At 42.2% G+C, this 26,869-nt stretch overlaps 2 protein-coding genes across 2 annotated transcripts in view; both read left to right on the top strand.

The window, feature by feature from the left end:
* Nucleotides 1-473: 473 nt before the first annotated feature.
* On the top strand, nucleotides 474-26,869 carry BDKRB2 (bradykinin receptor B2; the record flags this gene model as incomplete). Its single annotated transcript, XM_082485786.1, has 4 exons — nucleotides 474-598; nucleotides 2,152-2,170; nucleotides 25,722-25,831; nucleotides 26,140-26,869. The coding sequence occupies 4 exons, from the start codon at nucleotides 474-476 to the stop codon at nucleotides 26,867-26,869; spliced, it is 984 nt and encodes a 327-aa protein (XP_082341912.1).
* BDKRB1 (bradykinin receptor B1) overlaps nucleotides 2,113-26,869 on the top strand; it is a 34,474-nt gene continuing 9,717 nt past the window's right edge. The window contains exon 1 of the mRNA XM_082484945.1: nucleotides 2,113-2,170. The gene's annotated coding sequence lies outside the window, so the exon portion shown is untranslated. The remainder of the gene's footprint in view (nucleotides 2,171-26,869) is intronic.

Below are 26,869 nucleotides of genomic sequence, written 5' to 3'. Positions count from 1 at the left end.
TTATGCTTACTCTTTACTCACCGTTTGTTGTCTTCAATTAACAGTCCAAGATTCAGCTCCATTCTCCCTCAGTTTCCTAGAGAAGTACTGACTGACGAGGAATGCTCCCAAGTAACCCCGTTCAAAGCAATTAAAGGCTTCACAATTGCCGCTTATGACTCTCAGCTGTGGCACCTTGCAGCCACCCAGACAATTGTTTTCTCCAAAACCACAAAACGATGGGGGGAAGAAAGGGGAAATTTCTGTCACTCACTTGAGTTCGAGCTGTTCCGGCTTTATGCAAACACGTTGAAGATTCAACGTTTTATCTCCTTCATATTTAAATTTGAAGAGAATATTAACTGAAGGACTACAAATGAACAGGGAACTGAGCTGCACCTGAAGCCTGGCTCACGTGTTTGTTACCTCCCCCGCATCGCTGAACCACTCGTGCTTCCTCCTTTGCAGAGCTTTGCCTCTCTAAAGCTCTTGAGATGGTTGTATGCGTGTGTTTCCCCTTTCGGCAAGTCTCCGTGGCAGACCGGCTGCCTTCGCCTCCTGAGAAGGCTGTGGAGCACTCCTCACCTGCTCTTCCCGAAGTTATCTGCGTTCCTCAGGTGTAACTGAGTAGATCTGGCTATAGCTGGGGTTTATTACGTTACTACAAATGAGCCAGCAGAGTCCCTCCTATCAAGACATAAAAGACGTCTTAAAATCAAAGCAGAATTTTGCTGCACTGTATTTGCAAACTTATGTTAATGTTTATACTAAATCCAAGTCCAACCGAAAAAAAAACACCATAACCTAGAGAGAATCCTAAAATGTTTATTCAGGTACAGAAGGACTTAAAAAAAAAAGAGCTACAAGAAAAATTCAGAATTAAGATCTTTGAGATTTGAGTCTTGAGATTACACAATCAAACCAGAACTGATGCGGGGAAAGCAGGGGCAGACCAGGGGAAGGTATTGCTGATAGGAGAGCATGACTCAACTAGTGGCAAGAAAGAAAGAAAATGTGCTGAGCAGCTGTCATGACAGACTCGGCGAAAGAAAAGGAAAATGACTGGAAAGCAATGCAGTTATTCCTGTTGGGAAAAGTGCAAGTGAGACTTTCGCCCTAGAACTGTAAATGAAAAACCAGTGGAAAGCAGGGGCTGAGTACTTGCCCTGATAGATACCATTGATCTCAATATAGACCACATACAATACAAATAACCCCAAGTGCTTTCTTGAATCTTTTACTCAGAATTAGTATTTTGTGGGAAACTAAGAGAGCGGGCTGTTCTTTTCTCTCCTCACTTCTTATTTAAATGCAGATGTATCCTCTGTGTGGAATTCTGCAACCTTTTCAGATTTCAGTTTAATTGCATAAATATTAGAGGAAAAACAACTACACCTCTTACAAACAGTGTAAAATTAGTTCTCTGTAAATTATCTCAAATCCAGAACAAAAGCCAATGTAGTAGGAAAAAGTCTCTGCTATGTTCTTAGGGTATCATTCTGTTTTATATAGAGATCTCATCCATAAGCTTGAAGAAACTTTGGTGCGTTTTAAATCTTTCAGTAGTATTTGGACTCTGTATTAGTTCTCAGCAGACTGAGTAGTCAGAGGCTTCTGCTGAGGAAGAGCAGTGTCTTCCAGAAACATAAACACTGAACTTCTTCCCATGAAAGAGAAGTATGTAAGATTGTAAACGGGATAATTTGATCTTTTCTCTCTAAAAGGTCCAAGTCCTCCAACAAGCCGACTTGTTTAACTCTTGTTTGTATCTGACACCAGTAAAAAACAAATGCACTCACCACCCCTCAAAGTCCAGATCAGATTTGTGTGTGTGTGTGTGTGTGTGTGTGCTCACTCACAATTCTGGCAGCTGTTGTGCAAACACTTGACTGTTTTATATACATACAGTGGCACGTTAATGTTTTAGCTGGATTTGTGTTGTTTACCACCCATATTCAAATATCAGTAGTCTCATACTGGGTACAGTCGATAAATGTTGCTTTTAAAATACGGCGTGGGAGAAAATCCAGGAATATGATGTCATCAACAGAGGGATGAGTCTGTTCTGTTCAGGGAGGGGCAGAAAACCAGAAGTTAGACTCATTCATACAACAGAAGGAGCTTGGCTGTTCCCGGAGACGTTTCGCACTTCACTCATTTGTACCTGCTCAGTGGTGAATTTGTAGTCAAGGTATGTGTTTCCGCTTCTCTTTAATAGGAAAAGTTCTTGTTATTTAAATTCAATACAGTTTGTTGCTTCTTGGAAACCACTTCTTGAATTCTTAATATGTTTCTGGTTCAGTGGCAAAAGACGTGATGTTATTAGTGTTCCAGGAACATGGGGAAGAAAAATAATTGTCGCTAATGTGATTTTGCAACTTGCCAGCTTTTGCAGAGCTGTAACGTTTACAGAAAAAATGCTTTATTTCAATGTACCCAACATATCAAAGGCATGGCGCTTTGCACCTGCCACAGCTACTACCCAGTGTATGGGCTACTGGAGGGTGAGGAATTCTTCTGTCCAGAAGACATTTTGTGTCTCTACTCACACCATGGGCACGTGTTCTTTCATTTCACAAAAAAAAAAAAAAAAAAACAAAAAACACCCAAAACAAAAAAACCACACCAAAACCAAAAAACAACCCAGAAAGTACAAGCAGCTAACCTTTTTTTGAGCTGAGAAATTACCAACAAAATAGTGGGGAGAAACCCGAGGCAATTCTTTTCTGTATATACTGATCGTTTTCTCTCTGTTTATTGTTTTGCTTGTAAACTTAGTGGGGCGGGAAGTGTGTATGTGTGTGTACCCTGCACTGCTAACCTGTCTCATCTGCACTGCTTGAATGGCAAAGACTAAACCTTTAAAACTTTTTCTTACGTTACAAAGAAGAAAAGTTTGGGATGACCTTTAAGCAACATTATCAGTTTCTTTCTAAAATCTGTGTCCAAATAAAAAAATACAGTAGGAGCATGATTTATAAGATGCTGATAAAAACAAAGAAAAGCTTAGAACTAGGATTGTAATTAGGATCATATAACAAAAAGACCAAAGGTTGAAATACATGCTATATTTTTAGCTATTCATTTTCCATTACTCAGTATCCCAAGCACCCATCTTAGCATAATAATAACAAAATAGCCATAATGCCGAAAGAGTTCAAACAGTTTGTCATTAAGACTGTTTTAATACACTGTGTGTAATCTTACAGATGCCATCTCCTAAGATAAGAGTATGCTTTTAGCTTGCACAGCTGTACATAATTTCTTAAAGAGGCCAGAGGACAGTTAGCTAGGAAAAAAAACTATATTTTTACAAGAGAGTCTCTAAGATTGAAGTATCAGGATATTGAGTAATTACAGTCATATGATTTTTGTGTTGTCTGCTGTTCTCTGAGAATGTGCAATCATTAAGAAAAAGATGAATAGAAGTATCTTCACACTTCAGGATCGTTCATAGACTTTTAAATATATTTGTCTTGTTTTCGGTGTGTACAGTGAAAATGAGAGAAGGGATAAATGTACCCAAGTTGATAAAGACTTTGGAATTGCCAGAGCAGAGACACCTCCAGAAAATCTTTGTCAGCTTTCCCACTGGATCCGGGACACGCTAGAACAAGATCAATTGAGTTACTCAGACTTACCTGAACATTTTGTAATGACAATCCAACAAAAAACCTGAACTGCCTCTCCTACTGAGTTAGGGCTTCCTGAAATAAGAATCTTATCATTGTACTGGAACGTAGCTTTAAAAATTCTCATAGCTCTGTAATATTTGAAGTCTTTTCTCATATAGAAAAAAAAAAATAATTTTAGCATTTTCATTATGACGATTCTAAAATTCACTGCTTAAGAATAGTCTGGTTTTCTTTGAAAGAAGGCAGTAAAAAGCTCTTAGAAACCCAATTCCCACTGTTTTCAAAGTCACAGCAGGAAAAAGAATCATATTGCAAGTCCAGGAAAACGCATCGGAGAACAGAGCTTTGCTTTCAAAAGAAATTCCCTCCCAGTAACCAAGTCGACACCAAAAGTACACCTGAACTCATTAGCAATGCTAATAAACATAAAGTTAAAAAAAACCAAAACAACCAACTGAGAATAAATGCCATTTAGCTAAAGCTCTGCTTTTCTTTAAAAGTTATGCATAACCCAACCTTGTCCTACTGTCACTCATGGTTTTTTATAGCTCCCTCTCAGTACTCCATATATTTGAGTTTCCCCTACCTTATCTATAGGTTTATCATACTTCCTTCTTGCATTTAGCATACTTCATGCATCGAGCTGAAAAGTTATGCCTCTGCCTGGCTGATACAAGGCTGTAAAGAAACATGGTACTTTAAAGTGGAGACAAAAGCTCTCCTTAGGCGGTCCTCTATAACTGGAGTGACTTTGGGTGAATGAGCAGCTAGGAAAGAATCCCACCCTGCGGTACAATCTCGGTGTAGTGACTCACAAACCCAGCGGTCGGCAGGCAGAGGGCTGAACCGGCTTCTCCCCTCAGCCGGGTGCCCCTGGCCAGGGATGGAGGGAGGAGAGGGCATCCCTGGACCGTGGGAGCCCGGAGGTCGGTGGGCTGAACTGCCGTGGGAAAGCACAGAGGATGGGAGCACTACAGCAACACTTTAAATTTGGAGCCTGCAGGCTGCTGTCTTCACTCAAAGTTGCCCCTGCTAGTGATCACCGCAGTGGTGATCCATCATTCACTTACAAATATGCCAGTACACTGGGACTGCGGGACCCTGGTCACGGTCCAACACCCCACTAAGGAGTTAAATATTGGAGAAGGGGCGCAAACGGGACACAGACCAGAAAAACACACGGAGCAAAGTCGCCCGCTGAAAGCGTGCTGTCTTCAATCTGATGATAAGCAAGCCCAAAGCATTCAGACATTGCGGCAAAGCTGCTACATCCAACCCCAACCAAATGTTTCAGGACTCTCGATGTTCCCTGAAGGGGTGGATCTGACTTACTGTTGCTGCTGTGCTATATTTGCCTCCCCTACATGTCAACTCCTCAACTCGATTCAGCAAGGTTGGGCTGGTTTCTGTGGTCCCTGCAAACACATCCGATCATCCAGGTTTGCAGATCCACTAGTGCTGAGCTTTGCACACTAAGGCATGACAGAGTGGTGACAGTGTTGCAGACAAAGGCAGACTTCAGATTAGGGATAATTTGTAGAGAATAGAGCTGTCAAAATGCAGAAATCCATTTGTCCCACTCATGTTATGTGAGATCGCAGGTAAACTCCCCAACAAAGAGAGTGAGCTGTGGTTAGAGGCCCAGGTCTTCTTAATATTAACAGGATTTAGACATGCATGCCCAGAGGCAGAACTGGTCATAGATGGTTTTCCTCCTGCGGTGCTCCTGCTTTGGCTGCAGGCGCGTTCTTTGGGACCCGCACCCCTGCATCTCCGGAGGTGCTCTGTCCCTCTGCCACGGCTCTATGATTTCCGATCAGCCGTCTGACCGACTGAAAGGCTGCTGCTCCCAAGTGTCACGGGGTACAAAAGAAGGGCAGTGGGTTCCCCTCCAGAAGGGTGGTGCGAGCCCTCTGCCCACACACGTGGAGCAAAGCAGCAACCTGAGCCCCGTGCCCGTGAAGCCATCATCATTCAGAGGTGGGACCTGAACATTGAGCAAATAAGTAGGAAGACAGAAATGTTGCAGTATATGTCGCTAGGTTTTAGCTCAGGTCCGCGTGCACCTCTCATCTCCTTCTCCAGCAGTCTTTCCCTATAACGAGCTCTATTCTACGCTCTCTGTATTATATTTGGCTTCTGCTCTAGATTATAAGCTCCTTGAGGCAAAGCCTGTCTCTATGCTTACACGGCTTTTGCACATTGATTATCACCGAAGCCTCTGGTCATCGGTATAACACCGACAGCGCGGTAATATCTGCAGAGCCGTGCTCCAGCTCTTGCCTGCCAGACCGGGGCAAACAGCGCACCAAGCAGATAACCAGAGCAAGGGACCTAAAAAGTGCTACACTTAACCACACGGTCTAGATCCTCAACTGGATTGAATGCTCACAGTGCCATCCACATCAGCGGAGTAATGACACTTTATAGCAGGTGAGGTCTCACGGGTCCGTTAGCAGAGATGAGTGATTTGCTCACAGTAATCTGCGTACCAAAGATGAAAGATTAGCCCCATCCTTTTTCTGGCTGCTTCTTCCAGAGGGAAAGGCCTGTGGAAGGCTTGTTTTCCTGGCTGTGAACTCAAGAGACGAGAAAGAAATCTATGTGGTGGGTGTTCCCTTGACTACCACAACAGATAAACTTTGCTGCGGGACACAGGATACGCTCCAAAGCAAATTGTAGCCCTTGTAACTGTACAGCCTGAGCTCAGTGCTGAACTTCAGCCCATGGTGCTTATGACTGGCCTAGTGTCATCAGCCTATTTATTATAATGCTCTCATCTCCTTAAAAATCTGTCATATCTGAGCTCAAGGATGGAGTTCTTATTTCTTTATTTCTTTAGACTGAGTCGTCTAAATCAAACCCTCCAGGCTCTGTGTTTGTACTCTGGAGGGCCTTCCCTCCAGGATCCTGCTTTACCTGCTCCAGACCAGCTCACAGGCGGCTGTTCTCCCTGGCATCACCCAGGAAGTTTTGCTGTTCCAGCGCTGGGCACTGGAAACATGCAAACCACTTTCTCCCAGAGTAAACAGTAGAAGAGCAGGCAAACGGTTTGTGGCAGTAAAGGTGACCAGGAGATGTTTGCTTTGTGGGAATTCTCTCTCCTCTGACTCTATACACACGTAGACATATACAGACACAGAGACTTATATACACCTATATAGGCAAACACAGATATTTATTGGTGTCTTGTCAGAGAAGTAAAATACATGTTCCTCTGCATAATTATGTTATCCGTGCAGCCCTGTCCTGCCCCTTACTAGGGGACAATCCTACACGGAGCCTCCACCACTTCCTTCCTTGTTCCCACATTTGTACTTGGTACAAAAAGATCAACCAATATTTTCATCAGGCATTTCGGATGTGTCCATCTATTAGGATCAAGATCGTTGCCTTTGTTTATTTCTTCTCCTTTGCTTGGGCAAGAATCTTTCTTTTTTCTTCTAGTTAATGCCAAAATTTCCAAGTCGTGAGGATCTGGGGCTATCCCTCATGGGTAGACAAACAAGCAAAAGCAGTTATTGTCTCACAAGCCTTCGTTCTCTGAAAAGATTTACAGTTAAGTAACAGCCAAGTAATGAAGATGGACTAGCCATTTACAGAAATGAGGGCACCAGTTTAAATTTCTAAATAGCTCTACTCTTCTTTTTTTTTTTTTCTTAGTGAGTTGCAAGTTCATTTTCAAAGTGATACTATTCCAACCTGGCTAAAGTAGTCGTAGTGAATCAGACACGAATGCAATTCATGAATGGCTGGGATATTGTTCAGAGAACTATTAATTTATAACATACGTATGTTCTTTTAAAACAGCGTGTACAGGCATGTTGCATAAGACAACTGTGTGCTCTCACCTTCTGCGTACATCATTCCTCTGAGAAACTTTTTTTTTTTTTTCATTTTGTTCATTTTTTTTTTTTTTCAGCAACAGGGACATTTCCCAGAAGTAGAAGGAAGGAGAAATAACGATATGGAGTCAGTTTTGTGTAGGTGTTCCCTGCGATATTATGGAACATTAGTCTTTTTGGGAAATGTAAGAAGACAGCAATTAGTTTTCTTCCACAACATAGTCTACAAATTGGCATTTGAATCATGATTACAGCTCATGACTGTACAGTACGAAACATCTGGAATTTCATTCTGCTACACTTTGCTTCATGTATCACCGTAGACAGGTTTATTGTATAAGTAGTTTCCACTGCACAATTGTGTCATTTTTTTAAAAAAAAGGCTTAAATGGAACATATTAGTAGGGTGTGACTTAGGATAAACAAATTCTAGTCAAATAAGTTTGCAAAAATTGAAGAAAGATCTGTCTTTAAAAAACAGAATCAAACAATATTGAATATTGTACTATTTTGAAACTAGGCAAAATAAGGATCCAAAGCGTGTAAACTATCTAGGTTCTATAACATTTTAAATTAAAATCCCAGATGAAACTCTGATAACTTAGGTATTTACCTGAATCAGGCTGGAATCCTTATCCATTATTTGTTTCAGAACCCTTTTCCCTCATGGGAAATTAAACCCCTCTTTTTCCCTTCTTTCCTTCCTTCCTTCCATCATTCCTTCCCAGCGGCAGCATTTCTCCTGTTTGTTCTCCTTAGCAGCATTACGTTTTCTTCCAGAACTTGAATCCACTCATTTCCTTTTCACTTGTTCCTGCCCTGACATCCTGCCATGAGCCTTTGCTGCAGAAAACTCTCACGTGCAATTCTACGCAGTGCTTTATGTTCTACAGTGGTTGCAAAAGTGATGGCACACAAGTTCAAAGGTGACATGATTAACTTAAATTAGAACCTTTTTCAAAGTTAACAAAGCTGGTCAGAAGACAAAATTTCTGATTCACAGGAAAAATGTGAAGGGTAGAAAGGAGGAGTGAAATTTCTATCTAGAATTAAAGAATCTTGACTGTTTTTAAAAAAGCAAGAAACCAAAATACAGCGCACATGCACACACAGAGGAGAAATCTGCATGGCAATGGGTAGCACAGATTAGGGATTTTGAATCTTCCTTCTTAAGCAAGTGCCTGGGGGATAAGCTGTAGTGAGTTGGCCTCTTTCATTCCCTCTTTTTTGGAGCTGTTACGCTTTGTAAAGGTAATAAAATGTTTAGTTGGCCAGACAGAGCAAGAGTAAATCTGGGTGTCCTGCTATGATGTTAGCAGTCAGTATGTCTTCTTTATTCAAGATCGGAACTGACATCTTTACAATATTTTCTGTTAAATTCGCCAAATCTTTTGTGAAAAATCTTTTTTTTTTTTTTTTTAAAATCAGTTTCTCCAGAAACTTTCTGTTTTGATAGTGAGTTCAATAGGAAAAGAAAATTCCCCTCCTCCAACTTTTCATAAAACGTCTCCTACGTAGCTCTAGTAATATGCGCGTGTGAGGTACCAGAAAGTGTGACCCATTAACTGTTGCCACTGTGAAGGAAGGAAAAGGTCTCCGATCTTGTGTCAGGCTGCAGAGTCATCCTGTGACAACACAACACCATATGACTGCTCCATCTTTGAAGGATCTTTGGGTTTTGTTACCTTTGGGTACAATAGTTCTTTGAAGGAGCTGTGGCATATATTAAGGGAATCTCTCTCTACCTAAATTCTCACCATGGTTTTTTTTTGTTGGCTCTGACATTCTGGAAAGAGCAGATAGTCATATCTTCTTGGTGAACACCAGCATGCAATACCCATGTACACAGACTGAAAAACAAATTCCAGCCAGGCTCTGACATCTTCTGTTTATAACAAAGGGATGACAATAAATTAACACGCAGTTTAATTTCAGAACACTGGCAAAGCATGAAAAGGCAAAAATAGTGTCATAGTCCAAACATTGACTGTGTACATCAGTGTTGTAAATCACACCACTTCTCAGCTGGAGAATTGTCCCAAACCTTCCAGACCTCTCAGTGTTCAAAGCCACATGGATGTTTGTACAACTTAGTCACCGAATCCCTATCAGCACGTATTTGAATACTTAGTTCTTCCAGCAGAAATACAGTGTTTTCCCACTTAAGCATTGTTGTCATTAGAGTTCCCCTGGGTCTTCAGCAGAAAAACAGACTACATTTGGATGTATAACCAATTTTATCTGCTGTGACTCTCAAGGTAATTGCAATACAGTCTGAAGTTCACTGTAGTTACTCACACACACACACCCCATTTCCAATATGTACATCTGGTTTTGAGCTTTCCTCCACAGTATACAGGCTGTGGTGACTTTTAACATGATATCTGAAAACTGACCTCTTTCCAATTGCAAATGCTGCGTGTACTGGCTAAATCAGGAGCAGAGATATGAAAATAATACAAAATGACTGTCCCAGCTGCTCAAGCAACAGCGTAGCAGGACACGTTTGACCTCGGAAGGGCAAGGCAAAATGCCTTTCTGAAGTTTATCATTTAAGAAGTGAAACGCGTTCCAGGCTAGACTTCTCCTTGAGAAAGGAACTCACCAGTGCTTGCACTGCCGCACTCTGCTTTTAGGAGTTCTCGAAAGAGTATGAAGTTAAAAAACAAACAAACAAACAAACAAACAAACAAACAAACAAACAAACAAACAAACACCAAAACACACAAACCTAAGCCACCAATTCTTTTAGTAAAGACAACCTGCCATGTAGACAATGAGTATCATGTCATGCTTGTATTGCCTTCCATGATGCAAATCAGTGATGCTGGGGATCATGCACTGGGATGGCCCATGAGAAAACCTTTTCAAGAGGTTTAAATCTGAGTTTACAGTTTCATGTAGATTTTGGGATATGTCTACAGCTGTTGTCAGAGGTTCTATATTAAACCGAGAGCATCTTAAGAAGCCCATGTGGTAGAGGTGCTAACTTCAAGAACCTGGATAAATATCATCTCTTCTGTTTTCCACCTGCTTGAAATTAAAGCTGTAATTTCACTTGAATAATAGTCACGTAGTCAATCATACTTTCTAGCCTATTCTGCTGTCAGAGCCCAACGTGCTGTTTGAAAGCTGCACCATTACTCAGTGAAGCCATCCATATATCCCTTTGGTGGAAGGCATTAAGAGAACGCAAGGCATTATTACTAATTTATAGAGAGGACATATCCTGCCTGCGATGCCCTCTGCGCTAAGATCTCCTCTGCTTGCACAGAGCCATCAGCGTGTGGCTCAGCAATAGCAAAAGTAGTAGTGATGGAAATGTTTCCAGGTGCTGGTTGGGGGTGACTATTTGAGTTGCAAATATGTTTTGCAGACACAGAATGACAGTTTTGAACTTCTTTTGTGTTTTTGCAAAATGCAACAGAGACTTACTCAACTCCAGAGTAAAAGAATCAGCTACGCGTGTGATAAGAAATGCTGAAAAATTGAGTTGTCAAAAGAAACAGCTATTAGACTTTGGCCAACAACCAGTCAGCCACACATACTATCAGCTTCCAAACTTTGCTGTGGGACACAGCAGGCTTTTCTCAAAAGCCACACTTGTGAAAGCTGGTTGTGAAAATGTGCAAAAAATGCTTCATTATCGCAAATACCCTTGACAACAGCATAAACGGGATAGCGATTGGAGGCACTGGAGATGGCAAATCTCTGCCTTTTTCCTAAATGGCTGCTACAATGTTCTCGTGGTGCCAGAAGCAAAGTGCTTTCAGGGCACAGAGCCAGTTCATCCGAAAGGCAAATCTCTCCGTTAAGTATTTGATGCACAAAAGGAGCAACATTGGCAAATACTTTTCGGCCATTCTATTCACATTTTGCCTAGTCATGAGAACTTAAGAGTTGCTACCCAGGGAAAAGAGCAGCATTTCAGTTGCAAAGAGAAAGGAGTGGTTAAACCAAACTGAAGAGGTCTGGTAGGAGTAATGCAACAAACAGCAAAGCTTTAGAGGACATCCATGTGCATACCGGTGAAGGAACCTTAACTGGCGGTTTGTGCACTGCTGAACAGTTCTGTGCCTCCACTACAGCAAGGCGAATAAAGAAGCATCAGATGGTAAATCTTGGGGAACAAAAGTACTTTAGGACTTGCAGTTTTTTCCTCTTATTACTCCACCCCTGTTGCTCTATTGATATCGTCCAGTGCTTTCTGCAGGATATTTCCATTGTTCTCTGTAATGAAGATATCGAGCAACTTATGTCACTGACATGCTTCATCAGTGCTCTCCTGTCTTTCATACTGAAATCAGCCCTGTAACTACTTAATTAGTTGAACCCCAAGACTGGTTCTGAGAACCTACCCTAGGAACCACGCTCCAGCCCACCTCGCAAGAACTGCCATCAGTCTGTTGAAAATTCATGTATTTTCCCGCCTGGCTGTTTTCACCATGGTACTTGCAGTGGTTTCGATCTATCTGGGTTTCAGGAAAGGTTGTTTTCTAAAGCAGGAAATTCTTACTTTGACAAAGAAATATAATCTAGCTGTGCAAGCTACTCTTGATAAAATCACTAGCTTTTTATTTCTTTATCGCTGGATACAGGTTACCTTAGCTATTCACTGGGCTCAAAGTATTGTCTGCCACTTGATAGACACATTGTGCTGTTTGATACCATCAGACCTGCCATTTCACATGACGCTAGACTCCTGCAATGGACATTAAATGGGTCTCACAACATTAGTGCATTATACTCTTTGAATTTTGCGGTGGGATGGGGTACAGCAATCCTTTGGCTCCAACAGAGAATTCCTGCAGTCCTTAGGGAAGCAGATACAACCTCCTTTGACCCTACTCCAACCTGTTAAATCTACATGTCACATCATAAAAACCAGGAAGTTTATAGTCTCTCATTCGTCCTCGTACTTCAATTAAACTGTGCGAGTTGTGACCATTCAGCTCTGTAGACAGACACCACGAGTGTGACACAATATACAGCACGAGGGAGATGCAATATACCACGAGGGAGATGCAAGTTTGCAGCTTGGGCTGGGCTGGGAGAAGGCTTGGGCTTTCCCAGCAGTCACTGCCACCCGACAGGGAGCCCTGCGTGGTTCCCGGTGCCGAAGCACGTTGCTCTCACTCCAAGCAAACCTTTTTCCGCTTCTCTCCCCGTACAAATGTGCAGTTAGGCTCCCTCCCATCCATTGCTATTTGCAAGACAGTGCACCGGGGGAGGTATTATCAAGCTGGGCAGGGAGCCAGCTAGGCACAGGAATAAGTTATGTTAATAGCTGATCGTTTTCTCAGCAGCAGATCCAATGTTGAGTGCAAATTCTGCAAAAATGAAAAATGTGAGCAAAACATTATCTGATCATTGCCCCTGTTGGCAGGAGGCCTCATAGCTAATGATAGAAACTAGTGAGCTTTGTGAGTCTAAACAAATAAGACCAAGCTTTGGGGTTATTTCACCCATACTTCAAACCAAGTGTATTGTCCTTTACTTATTTCTCCCTAGCAGTAAGCAGGGCCCCAGACAGCACTGTCTCCATCAGGCACGTTTGCCTTCCCCTCCACCTGTCTGACTTGCAAATTTGCAGGGGCTCCTGACCTGCATCTGCCATCTTCATCTCTCCATTTTCCTCAACATCTCCTCTGTCTGTGCCTTTTAGAAAGGGAACCACTCAGCCTGAAAGCCAAGGAATCTTAAACCAGTGTATTTGGGGATGTATCCTATAGACACACAGACATATATGTGGGATGTATCCTACATCATTTTGGACCAAATATGAAGACCAAGTAAACAAAACCCAAAAGAGCAGAAGTTAGGCATGGGAGCAGATGGGCCCTAAGCTCAACGATACACTCAGAGATTTCTGAAAGCAAATGCTGTCAACAAAGCTCAAGATACCACTGTGCGAAACTAGCCTGAGCCAATATCATATACATGGGAAAACACAAAGCACTGATAAGACACAATATCAGGAGTGTGATAAACACATGTATAAGCATGATAGGGCTCACCCTGTCTCTGAAAGAGCAGACATAGACTGTGGGTCTCCTACCCCAAACCTGAATCCTAGGTATGGGCTGGGTCTTGCACCGTGGTGACCAGCCATGGTTCCCATGAAAAAGTTCTCAGAGGAACTCGTTTGGGTGACTCTTCTTCACTTCTGCAGTCCTTTTGCAGTCCCATTCTTACTGCAGCTCCTAGATTTCCCTTTCTCCTGACACCAACCCTAACAGAAATCCTACTTGTTGGCTGAGCTTTGGACAATGAGCACTCATGGTTAACCTTACCTGTTCTCATATGGGGAATGCCAAAAAGAACAGAACAAAATACCCTGTCAGCCTTGCAGAGTGAGTTTGTGGTCAGTTTTCTCCTGTTTGAATATTACCCTTCTCAGGATGTCGAAACATTTTGAGCAAACACACTAAAATACACACAGAAAATGTAAAGATTCAGCTGTGACTTGAGTGCATGGTGTGAGAGTAATGTGCCTTGCAGTGAGAAGATCAGAAAGTTGTCATCTTGGTTAAGGGAGACACAAAGCTACTGTGTGAGGACTACTCACACCAGGTCCTGGAGCAAAGACGCATTAACTCTAAGAGTGGAGTGTCCATGAAGATTAAGCTCCTGGAGAATTAAAGAAGATTAAAGAGACTTGAGAACAGCAGCAAGTAATTCAGTATTCACAAGGGGAGAGGGAAGGAGTTGTGAGATTGATATTATAAACTTCTCAACTGATAATATTTTCCAAACTTGGAAGAATCAGATTCATGGCCCTGATTCAACAACTATTTAAGTATTTATACTTATTTGAAATAGCATCATCAAGAGACATAGCCTCAATCAACATTATTTGGTAGCCTTGCGGCCTCTTAGTATACAGACTTGTAGATCACCTGAGTTTGTTCCAAGTTAAACCGAGTGGAGATTTGGAAATAGTTCTCTCATCTGTCCAACGACTACAAAGAGAGGAACAAGTTGGCTTATGCTTGATGAACACTAAGATTTAAGAACATCATATACTACATTCCTTCGTAAACATATACCACGTTGAGAAAGCTGGGGATGGAGAAAATAATAACTCCGTAAATCACAACAGCTTAAACTTTCTCAGAGGTGTTCGAACAGCAGAAATTGAAGTGCGTGCTGGGAGACGGAGGAAGGCAGTGATCTCTCTTTTCAGAGTATTTTGGTAGTTTTTGAATTAATCTTCTTTCTCTGCTCATGAACTACAATGGTAAAAAGTTGCTGAACAAGTACAGGACGTGCTACTGTGTTTACTAATCTGTCATGTACAAAAGGGAAGGGAAAAGCTGCACAGCATTAACATAATAGAAATCTCCAGGAAACAAAGCATTAAACCAGTTATTCAGGTCTAAATTTAACTTAGGGAATTGTTGCTGTGAGCCCATCACTGTGTACAGGTCTTGTATGTATCAAATTTTCAATTCTTGATGGCCCCACAGTTACCAACCTCATTTACCTTTATTACCAAATTCTTTCAAATATTAGCAGAAGGTTTATTGATAAAAAAACAGCTGAGGGATTTTGCCTCATATTCCATTCCTTTGTCCAAACTGCACCTTGCTATCATACACCTCAAAACAACCCTACAACAGTATTCGAGGGATTTGGCATTTTCTATTATTTATTTGCTTATACCCTCCCCTTTTTTATTTAAAGCTTTGAAGCAGCCTTTCTCTGCAAGGGGAATGTTCTCACCCAGCGTATCACCAATGGCAGTGCTTTTCTAGGATACTTTCTGAAATCCGGGATCTATGAAAGGTTTCCATACAGGAGGAATTACACATCTCTGAAAAACAGCTAATTGAGATAATGCAACAAAACCGCAACAAAACCGCAACTAAATCTTTATGGCACTTTGTTTTAAGAAGCGCCCAATAAGCGTGCCCAAGCTCTCCATCTGGCTCTTGTGCTCACCCCTGGCTGGGGGTAAGTCATGTAGCATCACAACAGCTCATCTGGTAAATTTTCACAGGAAAATGATTTCTGAGAGACTGAATCCACTCACGTTTGTGAAGTACTCTCAGCATAATTACTGCTATTGAAAAATATAAGAATACATGGCATTTGTAAATATTACAATAGGAATTATAGGTGATCAGAGCTGTGTGGCATTACTTTTCTGACTAAATGTATGTTTTCTCTCCTCCGTACTTCAGAGAAGGAAGAGGAAATATTGCTACAGGGAAAGTGGTTAATTTAAAAAGTTATTTCTTGCTGTACATTTCTAGCTTATATTGCCTTTGAGATAGTTTTGAAAGGCTAAAATATGGGTGAGCTTTAAGTCAACTTTGAGGAATACAGAGTTCTCAGGAATGAGGAAGGTGTTATGAACATGCAGATTTTTAAAAGGTCAGAAAGTCAGCAAAACCAAGTATATGGAGGCAAGTTTGTTTTTTTCCTCTGTTATTTTACCCATAGATAATACCATTTTTCAGAAAAACAAAACAGTAAAACCAAAATCCTTTGCCTCTAGCTCATCTGCTTTAGCTGTTGCCAAGGTACCACAGAGCTTTACACAGCATTGCTATTCTCCCAAAAGACAAGAAGCAGGAACTTCCCTTAAAAAGAGCACTAAGCCAAGGTGCAATACATTGAGCACCACATCAGACTCTTACTCATTTCAAATATGGACCCAAGCCTCCATTATTGTGTTTTTCAAATACTTAAAAATCAGAAACTTATATTTTAACTGTTTCTTCTGGAGGAAATCAGCAGCTTCCCTTTTTGAATTCTTAAAACCTGGACTTTTTTGACAGACTAATCTTCAGAAGACTATTTTCCTTATCTTCCTTTGCTATAATTCTGCATTCTATTTTGAAGCCATAAGGCTGTATTTTATGGTCCCTATAATGCTCTATTAAGCCCAAAGATTTGCTAGTTTCACAGTGGAGTTATACCCTCCGCCCTCCAATCTTAGTGCTAACGTCAAGGGGCCAGGGAGCCCCAGCAGCGCCTGAGGGTGCTTCAGAAACTGCAGGGAATCTGGCTTGTCTCCAGAAGACCACACCTCTCAGAAGTCCTGTATCATGTGCCATCCCCATGCAGACATCCCAGACACCCTGCACTTTCCAAAACACACATATTCAAGCACCCAAATTGCCTCCCAAACACCTGCATGCTGCTCTCCCTCAAAATCACAGAAATGCTTTTATCTTCTCTATACACACTGAATACAGTCCATCAGGATTTGTCTTGAAAAAAGAGGGAAAACTCCCCATTGCTACGCCAGACCAAGTTGTCAACGAGTGCATATTTCTATTTTAATTTCCTGTGCATCCCTCCTGCTCCATTGACTTACTGTCTCTGCTTAAGTCTTCCAGATGTCTCCCCCTCTCTCTCTGGGCTTTTCTTTCCTTTCTAGCCACCTAAAGAGATAACTGAAGCAACATAAACATTAGAAAGGTAAATGGAGCAGTACATACACGCTGAACCACGGCTCCAACAGCCCAGTGTGTCACATGGCAGCCTAGATGCAGAAGACTAACTCGTCACGTGTCGGTCGCTGGCGATGGCCTCTCAACTCCTGGCTGCTCAGGCTCTGCTCTCTTGGCACTCAGGCTGCCTTCTGCTTCCACCTGAAAACCCTAGATAATACAAAACAACTTTTCTCCAGTTCCTTCTGTGATCTGGAAAGGCCAAATTTGTGTCCCAATATTGGAAAAAATAAATTACTTAAGCGAAAGATGGTTCCCACAGTGCTTTCACCAAAACGGCCATAGGTTCCCAAGGAAGCTCGGTGAGCGAGGGCACCCCAGTGAGCTGGGAAACTCCGGCAAGCTACCGCACTCACTGCTGAAATTCAGCTTCTCCTTGGCCTTAATCCAACTGGAAGTTTCAGTTACTAGCACAAATTAAGGAATTTAGGATAATTCAGGTTGGAAGGGGCCTCAGAAGGTCTCTAGTCCAACCTCCTGCTCAAAGCTGGGTGAGCTGTGAAATCAGACTGTGCCACTCTGGGCTTTATCCAGCTGGGTCTTTAAAACTCTGAGGTTGACAGGGTTGAAATTGAATGATTTAGTGGCTGGAGAAACTTGAAGATCCCGTTGTTTTGATCCTGGAACAGTCTCTAATATTAAAACTAATTATATCTCAGTTTGGATTAAACAGAATTATTGTACTAAAACTCCTCTTTCAGAATGGCAGCAACATCAAGCTTTGGTGACATTTGCTTCATTTTGGAGTGCATTTTTAAGTACAAAAGTTTCCAAAATACTGACGGCATCAAGTCAGAGGTCAAATATGGACCGTCACTCAAACACCATCACCAAATCTGGACTAAATCAAAACAGTGTTCATAATGAAATTGGCCCTTTTCCTTATACAAATATCCTGTGTCCAATACTTCCCTCCGAACCAGTTGATATTTTCCTCTTCCTGCCAGCTCTCACTGCAGTCCAGCTGTTCTGTTTTTTCCATCTCAGTTAAAATTATTTTACACATAGATAATACCTTTTGTCAGAATCATCGCAGCTATTGAATGGGACATATAAACAGCATTGAAAGTTAACATCCCAAGTTATTTGGGGATAAAAAGTATGGGAATTTTTTAAGAAAAGTATAACACTGGAGAGTCTAAAGGGAGCCTTTTCAAGATTTCCATTTGGAAATAAATGTTATGCAAAGTGCTTTATTGCATTTGGGTTTGTGGTTTGTGCTCTTCCACTCCTTTCTTTAGCTGATTCCAATAGATACTATTGGAATTGACTGGCTTCACCTCCCTCCCATGGGGAAAAATCAACAGCCTTTTCTCACCTTGGACTCATTGTTATTAAAATAACTACATTAACAGGACAACTTTTTTTCCTCAATTTCCTAACATAATTGATGCAAATGCCTTAACGATAACTGCAGAGCAATGCCTGTCGTTCCAGAGTGTGCTTCAAGTTTGCATGCCGAAGGGTCTCTAAAAATTCCACTTTTGAGACGTAATAACTCCGTATCTTTTCTTTATTGCTTTAATTTTCTGACAAATTAGGGAGTTGATTTGCATTAAAATAACCTTTTCTTTTTGCAAGGTTATTTTTGTCCCAGCCAATTTCCTCAATCCGGTTCAACGTGAAGCCTCACGAAGCTGAACAGTGTAACTGCGAGGGCAGCCGCAGGGTGCAAAGGGACAGCGAAGGGTGAATGAAGAGCAGGAAATGTTTAAGCTCACATTGCCACAAAAAGCATCCACTGATCTACAACCTCAAATGGGCCAAAGCCCATTAGAGGTTCATTATACAAAGATTGGAAATTAAAAATTAAAGGCATGGGGTCAGTAAAAGCAGAACATTTTAGGAATGTTTCAACCACTTCCTCTATCTCTCCAGAATAAACAAATGCCTCCTCAGCAAAACAGAATTAAAAGGACGTTCTGAGTAACTTTCAGAGTATGTTTCAGAGATGCCACAAGAGCCACGTGGTATTACCTTTTGATATTCAGTCAAAGATACAAATCAAACCCCTTCTAAGGCCAAAGAGAGGGGTACAAGCAGTCCCACTGGGCTTGGATGAGGTGGAAACGAGAGTCGGTGCATCGGGGATAGATGACAAAGATGCTTTTTTGCAGTAGTAAAGGCAGGAAGAAGAGCAGGTTGAAACAGAAGCTTTGAAAATAAGCCTTACGGAGAAGGTATAGAATTTATAAGGAGGATGTCTTGCCTGTATTTTTGTTGACAATACATTCTGAAAATAAGAGTCCATCACAGAAGATGACCCCAATCTTCTAGCACATCTTTGGGTTCTTGCTGAGCAATGCTTCTGCTTATGCTGTCCCATCACGTGTACTTCAGGCCTGCTACACCTGTAGGTGTGGAGTTAAAGGAGAAAATATGCATTGAGGTTGTTTTGTTATAACCTCTTACTAAATAAAAAAAACCCCTACTTTTCTTTGCAAACAGATGTCCTCCTGGAACCAAATCCTCCAAAGCCGTTAAAACTAAACCTATTTCTTCTTGGCCAGCAAATACCTGGCAGGTGGTCACAAATGAAGCAGTTTAGGGGAAGTTCTGCAACCTCTTGACAACTTGTTGAGTCAATCAGGTTTACACTCCAAGCTCCTGAGAAAGCAGAAGGGGGAGGACAGCCCTTACCAATGACAGCTTTTAAACTCCTGCTATTTCTCATTTCAGTCACAGCAGATCTGTCAGGCGGATACCTTTTTTCTCCCTGTGGCTCTGACAGCTCCTCTGGTGCATTTACTGTAGCTTTTGCACGAGCGCAAAGGAAGGCTGCCAGACTGACAGGCACCACTGGAGAACCCTCTGCTGCCCAAGGTGGGCTCAGAGATGGTCAGGAGGACAAACCCATGCAAAAAATACACAGCAGGCCTGGCTCTGCACAGGAACAGAGATTTAGAGGAGAGGCTGTGGCAGGTCTTGGGTGTTTTGCTATTTCTTTCTGTATCTGACCTGTCTTCTAAAAAAACACCATACCCAAAGTTTGACAGTGGTCCTCTCAGTTTGTAGAAACTCACTCAAAACCATGTTTGTCCTCCCAGCTTTTCCACTCCGTGCCATCGACACCCATATGAAGTAGTACACAAGCACGGCAAGCCAGCTGTAAGTACCTGAAAACACTTTTGCCCACTGGCAGCACTTAAAACAAACCAGGGAATTATAAAATACCGTTAAGGTGTCATATCTAGCCTTCACAAGGCCCATCCCTTGATAAGAAATCCCTGAAATAAATGGAACACTAAATTGCTCTCTAAGCAACCTTCATCATGAATGGTCATATACCACAGACACCCCTCATTCGGAGTGGAAGACTGGTGGGGCCTTGGGCCTGCTCTGCCCTTGCAAATTAGACTATACGTGTTAACATCATGACTGTGCACATACGACACTTTTTAATATTCCACCATTTGTTCCTGCAAACCCCATTACAAGGGTTAACATCATAACATCCTGAACATTTATCTTAGACTCCACCTCTTGCCCCCGAGGACTAAATTAGCAAGGTTAATATTATGACAATCTCAGTATATACTAATTACAAATTTCATGCTGTTCTGTAAACATGTAACCAGCAAAGTTATAACAGCTTTATTATATGCATTACAATGTCCCTCCCTTGCTCCTGTAGACTAGATTATTGGCATTAACACTGCAATAATCTGAATATTTATTACACATTTCAGGCCTTGTTCTTACAAAACATATAACCGAGACCATCATAACAGTTTGTTATCCACTGTATCTTAGCATACAAGCAAATGTTTAGCATAGCGCAAGCAAAGATTAACACCACTAGTGGAGGTATTAATAGATTCATGAGTCCAGTAGCTGCATGGCTTCATCCAGATCCAAAATGGGTTGTGAAAAATGTTCACGTGATGCATCATGGGCATTTCCCCATTTGGGGAGTAAAGCAGTGCAACAAACGTCTTAGCTGTCCTGGAGCTTTTTCACATCCAGTAGCAGCATTAACTGAGCTCTGACCTTTTTTCCCCTGCACTTGCATTCCTTAGCTCACAGCTCTTGATCCTCAAAGGGCTTTTTGTCCCACCTCATCATACCCGGCTTCTTTTCTTTCAAGAACATCCATAGGTCCCAGCACGTACAGCTGGGTTGTACAACATTCCAAGGTTGACCACACTCCTGGACTCTGGGTGTTATCCTTGGCTTGTCCTCCAGCATGCTCTCCCCAGTACAGTGCATACAGGTCAGCCCTTGATCAACAGGACACCCCACCAGGTTACCAGACAATACCAGCGAGCCTTAGTGACTGTGCCCAGCCCTCAGAGCTTTCAGCCCATGGCACTGGTGAGCACCACCTTTTTGGGATTTCTCTCCCCTTGCTTGTAAATGCAATCCAACAGTCCAGCAACTACAGTGGATTAACCTCTTCTTCCCAGTTCCTCTGCAAGGGTTCTTCATTTGCAGCATTGGCAGGATCTGACCACTGCTCAATGTATCCCTGCATCAGCTGACCCCAAAGCCCTCCTCCCTTGATCAGGGCAGTTTCTATAAGAGGCACAGGTCTGGCTGCCACCAGCATGGGGCAGGTCATGGCTGCATCCCACGAAGGGCATCCTACAGCCCCCCACTATCGAAAACTTGCCATTTGTGCCCAATGTTATTAGTAAAAAATATTCTGGAACAATATGAGACAACAACCGACAATGTTTTTAGTGACTGTCCAGGAGGAGGCAACTAATAATAGGAGGTGAACTTCAGCAGGGACAAATTCAACCCCCCACAGGAGTCCCTCTTGATCCATAATGGTAGATTGCTTCAGCTGGGCAGTGTTCAAATTAAAATTGTCAGATAAAATCTTTCTGAGGGTCCCAGCTGGAACATTAGACCTGTCTTGCATTGCACAGAAAGTGTTTGTAGAAAGTGTGTGAAGGGGTCACATTGATGAGCTAATGACAAATAGACTTCATTCCCTTTTCTAAATTGCAGCTGCATAATTCATAACATTCAGTAAACACATACTTTAAATGAGTTTTCCTGTGCTGTAGAGAATAGCATCGAGCACATCATTTAAATTGGGTTTCTAAATTGATCATTAGCACATATCACCTTGTTGTCTCCCACATTTCTACCAATGCTTTACGGAAGAGCTTGAGCTAAGGACCAAGGAGGCAGGTCACCAGGTGTCCCATGTCATGGACTTGGTCACAGAGTCACAGAATCACAGAATGGTCAGGGTTGGAAGGGACCTCTGGAGATCATCTTGGTCACATCCTAACTAGACACTGCATACTGCTTCTAGACCACAACAATGTGATATAGGTAATTTATTTTAAAGTATTTTAGGGCTTTCCTAAACAGATAATCTGAAAGAGTGTCATAAATCAGTAGGAAGTTTTTGAGCTATTTGCTGTAAATTAGTTCCTGTTTATTGTTTTCCTATTAGTCATATAATGAAAGACAGAAATTACCAACATAGCCTTTATGAGCACTCTCTGAATTCCTAATGAACATCTTATTAAATATATGCATACATCCAACCTCAAAGCGTATAATAATGCACTTACAATTCTTTCTGCTGGTTCACAGCCCACTACCGGTAGAAGAAACAGCTTCTGCTAATTGCATCGCCCAACAGAACTCTCTTTCCAGATGACCTTTTTTTGATCAGCCATTAGTATTTCCCTTCCTATGTGTTTTCACAGTCTAAAGTGCCAGCGTACACAGAAAGGGAGACTTGAAACTGCTGTTTGCAATTTGTTAGTGGCATCTCTCGGAGCCACAAAAGTTGGGCTTTGAGATGTTTAAGTGTTTCTGAATACCATCACCTCGATGCCAGGCTTTGCTACAGGGAGATTAATTACAGAAAAGCATGGCTATCTAAGGTATTATTTAAGAGCGCAGAACGTCAAAGATATCAAAAACATCAGGATAAAAATGAGTTGCAGTTAATAGGGGACATAGGAGTTAACATAAAGTGTTTCTATAAACGTATCAAAAGTAAGAGGATAATGGAGGAAAGTCTGTGCCTGTTACCAAAAGGGAACCAGTAACTCAGAGAATGACTCTGTGTTAGTCCTCTCAGAAATGAAGACTGATCTGATATTTAAGATGGTTGATTTGAACAATTGCATTTATGTGAATCAGGAAAGAACAAATTAAAGAATATATGTAGGTATGCAAAGTGGCAGGGTCATATATAACCCACCCTGGTGTGGTTCAGGAATTACGAGAGGAAAACTTTGCTATCAGTTTTTATGTCTGTGAAACCAAGGAGAATGGCGACATTTCAGAAGCCCAGAGAGGGCAAAACAAAATACCTATCTTTAAAAGGCACAGGTAGCAAGGATTTACGAATTTGTCAATCTCATTTAAATACCTGGAAAACATGGTGGCAAAATATTAAATAATCAGTATATCCGCATATGGAGGATAAGAAAGAATAACAAAGTGATAAGGAACTGCCAGTATAAACTTGTCAAGAATAAAGTCGTGTGAGACTAACACAATCTGGAGTAATGGGTAAAACAGAAGCAATAGATCAGGCATATCTGGGTTTCTGTGAGGCTTTTGGTATAGTCCTAGATTCCATTGTGCTGAAAGACAAACAAATGAAGTGGTAGAAAAATGTACTATAGGTGCAGGTGCTCTGCTATGCCTAGAAGGGCTCAACAAAAATAAGATTTCTAACCAAAGCATTTGCAACCTACAGTAGTTGCTTGCACCTGGAAGATGAAAAGAGGACATAAATCAGAATATTGGCGATGTCGCACAGCCTGCACTGCGGATGGCATTTGCTTTCAGTATAGAACAACTACATCCATATCCACTAGACCTAGAAGCTCCAGATAACCAGTGTCACCAACAGCATAGGTCACTGGACAGGTGTCTACAACGTGTAATGCTATGTAATAAAGAGGCTCCACCAGCCCATTCCCCAGATGCTGGTTGAAAACATTCAGAAATCAAAAGGATACAGGTGTCTCAAGACTGAGCTGGCTCTAACAATGACAAAGTTAACGAAGAGGCAGGATAGAGGATGGACATATGTTCCTGCAATTAGATACGGGCTTGAAAAGTTGAGGTTTTGGGAGGTTGAACTTGGAGAATGAGAATATTTATGTTGTTACCCAGTCTATGCAAATACTGTCCTTTGCTCAAGTTAAAAAGGATTGGAAATGTGCATTGCTGACATTTCGTTTTGTGCCCATTAGTCTATTTTTAAATTGCCTTGTCTTTCAAGGTTCTCAGTCCCACTTGCCTGTTTTATCCAGTTGACCTGTCCTGCCTGACACCTCTTATAAATTTTACAGTATAGAGAGATTCTCCTTTGTTACTGCCTTTACTGTACTTAGTAAAATGTAGATTTCACCTCTGCTTTTGGTTCTCCAGCTTAATTAAAACTAAGTAAACAACATGTGAGCACCATTTTTCAGTAATTCTGCATCCAACAGGCAAATGTCCGCGTGCCTATCGAGCACTGACCCTTATCAACCAGCAAATCTGTAACCAGAATACAAATGAGAACCCCATCCTTTCAGGATTTACAAATGTGTCCCTTTTCTACTGCCAAGTTACCAGCTGAATCAGACAAATGCCTTGATTAAAAACACATCTGAAAAGCTTCCAATCAAACCATAATATAAACAGTGGTGTTTTAAAGACCTGGAAAAAGACAAACAGTATTTCTGTCACCCAGTCCCAGAGAATTATATAAACAGGTCTGGGCAGCCACTCTTTTATTTGAATACTGTCTCAGCATTCATTCCCTCAGAGCACAACACTAAAAACCACAGTTAACATTTTAACAGTACCGAGTGGATGCTGGGTGCTCAACTTCTGTCTGGTCTCAGTAACGTTTAAGCGCATGTCTGACATTTGTGCCCGTAAATAGCTCCCTGTAAGACCCCGAGCTCTTCCGTTCCGCTGAGTGTTTACGGCACGGCGCTTGGTTTTCAGACGGTGCTCTTGCACCCAAGCCGTCCCCCTGCGGCCTGGCTGCAGGCGGGTCCTCGCTTACACGATGGCCGCCATCTTTGCCAAGCCACCAGCCCGCCCACCGCGGACCTACGGAAACCAAATTCCCTCGCAGAGGTTGTACCGTTTCTCTCTTCTGCGACTCGCTTGCAGAAAGAGATTGCAACACAGAGGCAGAGATACACAGGTGATTGCAGTGAGGAGCTGAGAAAGGCAGACTGCCGGCGGACACGGATCCTTGCTCCCGCAGCTTCCTCGGCGCGAACCGGAGCTGCAAGCTAAATGTCTGCTGCGACAGTCGTGACACTTGGGAAAAAATACGGGGGTGTGTGGGGAGGAAAACACCACTGAATTCCACCCAATTCTTGCTTTACAGGAGAGGGTGTAAAATGCTGAGGGAGTTGCCCCAGGAGGAGCAGCTTAACAATGAGCAACACAAGACTCAGGAGGGACATCTGTCCTTTAGGAGGCTATGGCTACCGAGACACAAAGATAAGAAAAGAAAGTAACCATCAACCTCCTCAAAGAATTAAAAACCACTTGCTGCAGCTTGGTTCTAGTGAACAAAGGCTGGTAAATGTTCTTTTCAGTTAAGCTCTTGGTTACAATGTCTACTGTTGCTTTATCCCCTCTGTTTCACCCACTTAAAATTGGTCCACGCAGTTTAGCCTGTGAAACCCTCTGCAAGCGTTCAGGGTGTCTACGAGAAAGCAACCCGGGGAAGCGTAAGCCTGTTCAAAGCTGCACTTTTTAGGACAGTAGGAAAAGCAGGGCCAGCTTTTCTTATTGTATCTTTTGCAGCAATGAGGTAGACGAAGCAATCTCCTGTCATCTTTTTGTTTTTCTTTGCACAGAAATGGTTTCCATCACATCTGAAAGTGTTACACGGCTTTACAACGCCACGGCCGCCCAGGAGCTCACAGGCATTCCTGCGAATTTCGACAATAGTTCAGGAGTGCACCAGGTGAATCAATCTGAATGTGTTAATCAAGAGATATGGCAATGGCTACACGATATTCAGCCCGGATTCCTCTGGTTTATATTTATTCTGGGAGCAATAGAAAATGCCTTTGTCCTCACCGTCCTGTGTTTCCACAAGAGTCGCTGCACAGTGGCCGAAATTTACCTAGCAAACATGGCACTGGCTGACCTAATATTAGTCTGTACTTTGCCTTTCTGGGCCATTAATATTTCTAATAATTATCAATGGCCTTTTGGCCTGTTCCTCTGTAAAGCTGTCAATGTAATGAGTTACATGAACTTTTATTCTAGCATTTATTTCCTGACACTAGTGAGCATCGACCGCTATCTGGCCTTAGTGAAAACCATGTCTCTTGGACGGATGCGGCGAACCGTCTGTGCCAAATGGAATAGCTTTGTAGTCTGGATGTGCGCGTTGCTCATCTGTTCACCTACAATGGTGTTCCGAAATTTACATTATTACAAAGAATACAACATCACAGCCTGCGGTCTTATTTACCCTACCCGCCACTGGGAGCCTGCCAACAACTGCCTGCTGAATATTGTGGGCTTTGTGATGCCGCTCTGCGTAATCACCTATTGCACTACGCAAATCATCAAAGCCTTACGAAGTAGTGAGCTACAAAAACTGAAGTTAGTCCAGACAGAGAGGAGAGCCACCACGCTGGTCCTTGCTGTGCTTTTGCTGTTCATCGTTTGCTGGCTTCCGTTCCAGATCAGCACGTTCATCGACACAATCTGTTACCTCGCACCCACTTTCACATGCCTGAAACAAATCAATGACTTACTGACTCAGGTAGCTGTGTACTGTGCCTATAGCAACAGCTGCCTGAACCCGGTCCTGTATGTAATTGTCGGGAAGCACTTCCAGAAGAAGGCTGTGGAGTTCTATAAGGACTTGTTTCCAAAGAGGTGCAGAAAATCACAGTCTGTGCAGATGGAAAACTCCCTGGACACTATAAAAACTTCAATTTCTAGTGAATACCCAAGGAAAAAGTCTGTTTTCCCGCTATCACGATAG

Source organism: Vanellus vanellus (assembly GCF_965231255.1).
Source record: "Vanellus vanellus genome assembly, chromosome: 6".
NCBI lineage: Eukaryota > Metazoa > Chordata > Aves > Charadriiformes > Charadriidae > Vanellus > Vanellus vanellus.
The sequence above is the reverse complement of the archived record's forward strand: the minus strand, read 5'-3'. Positions and strand labels throughout refer to the sequence as shown.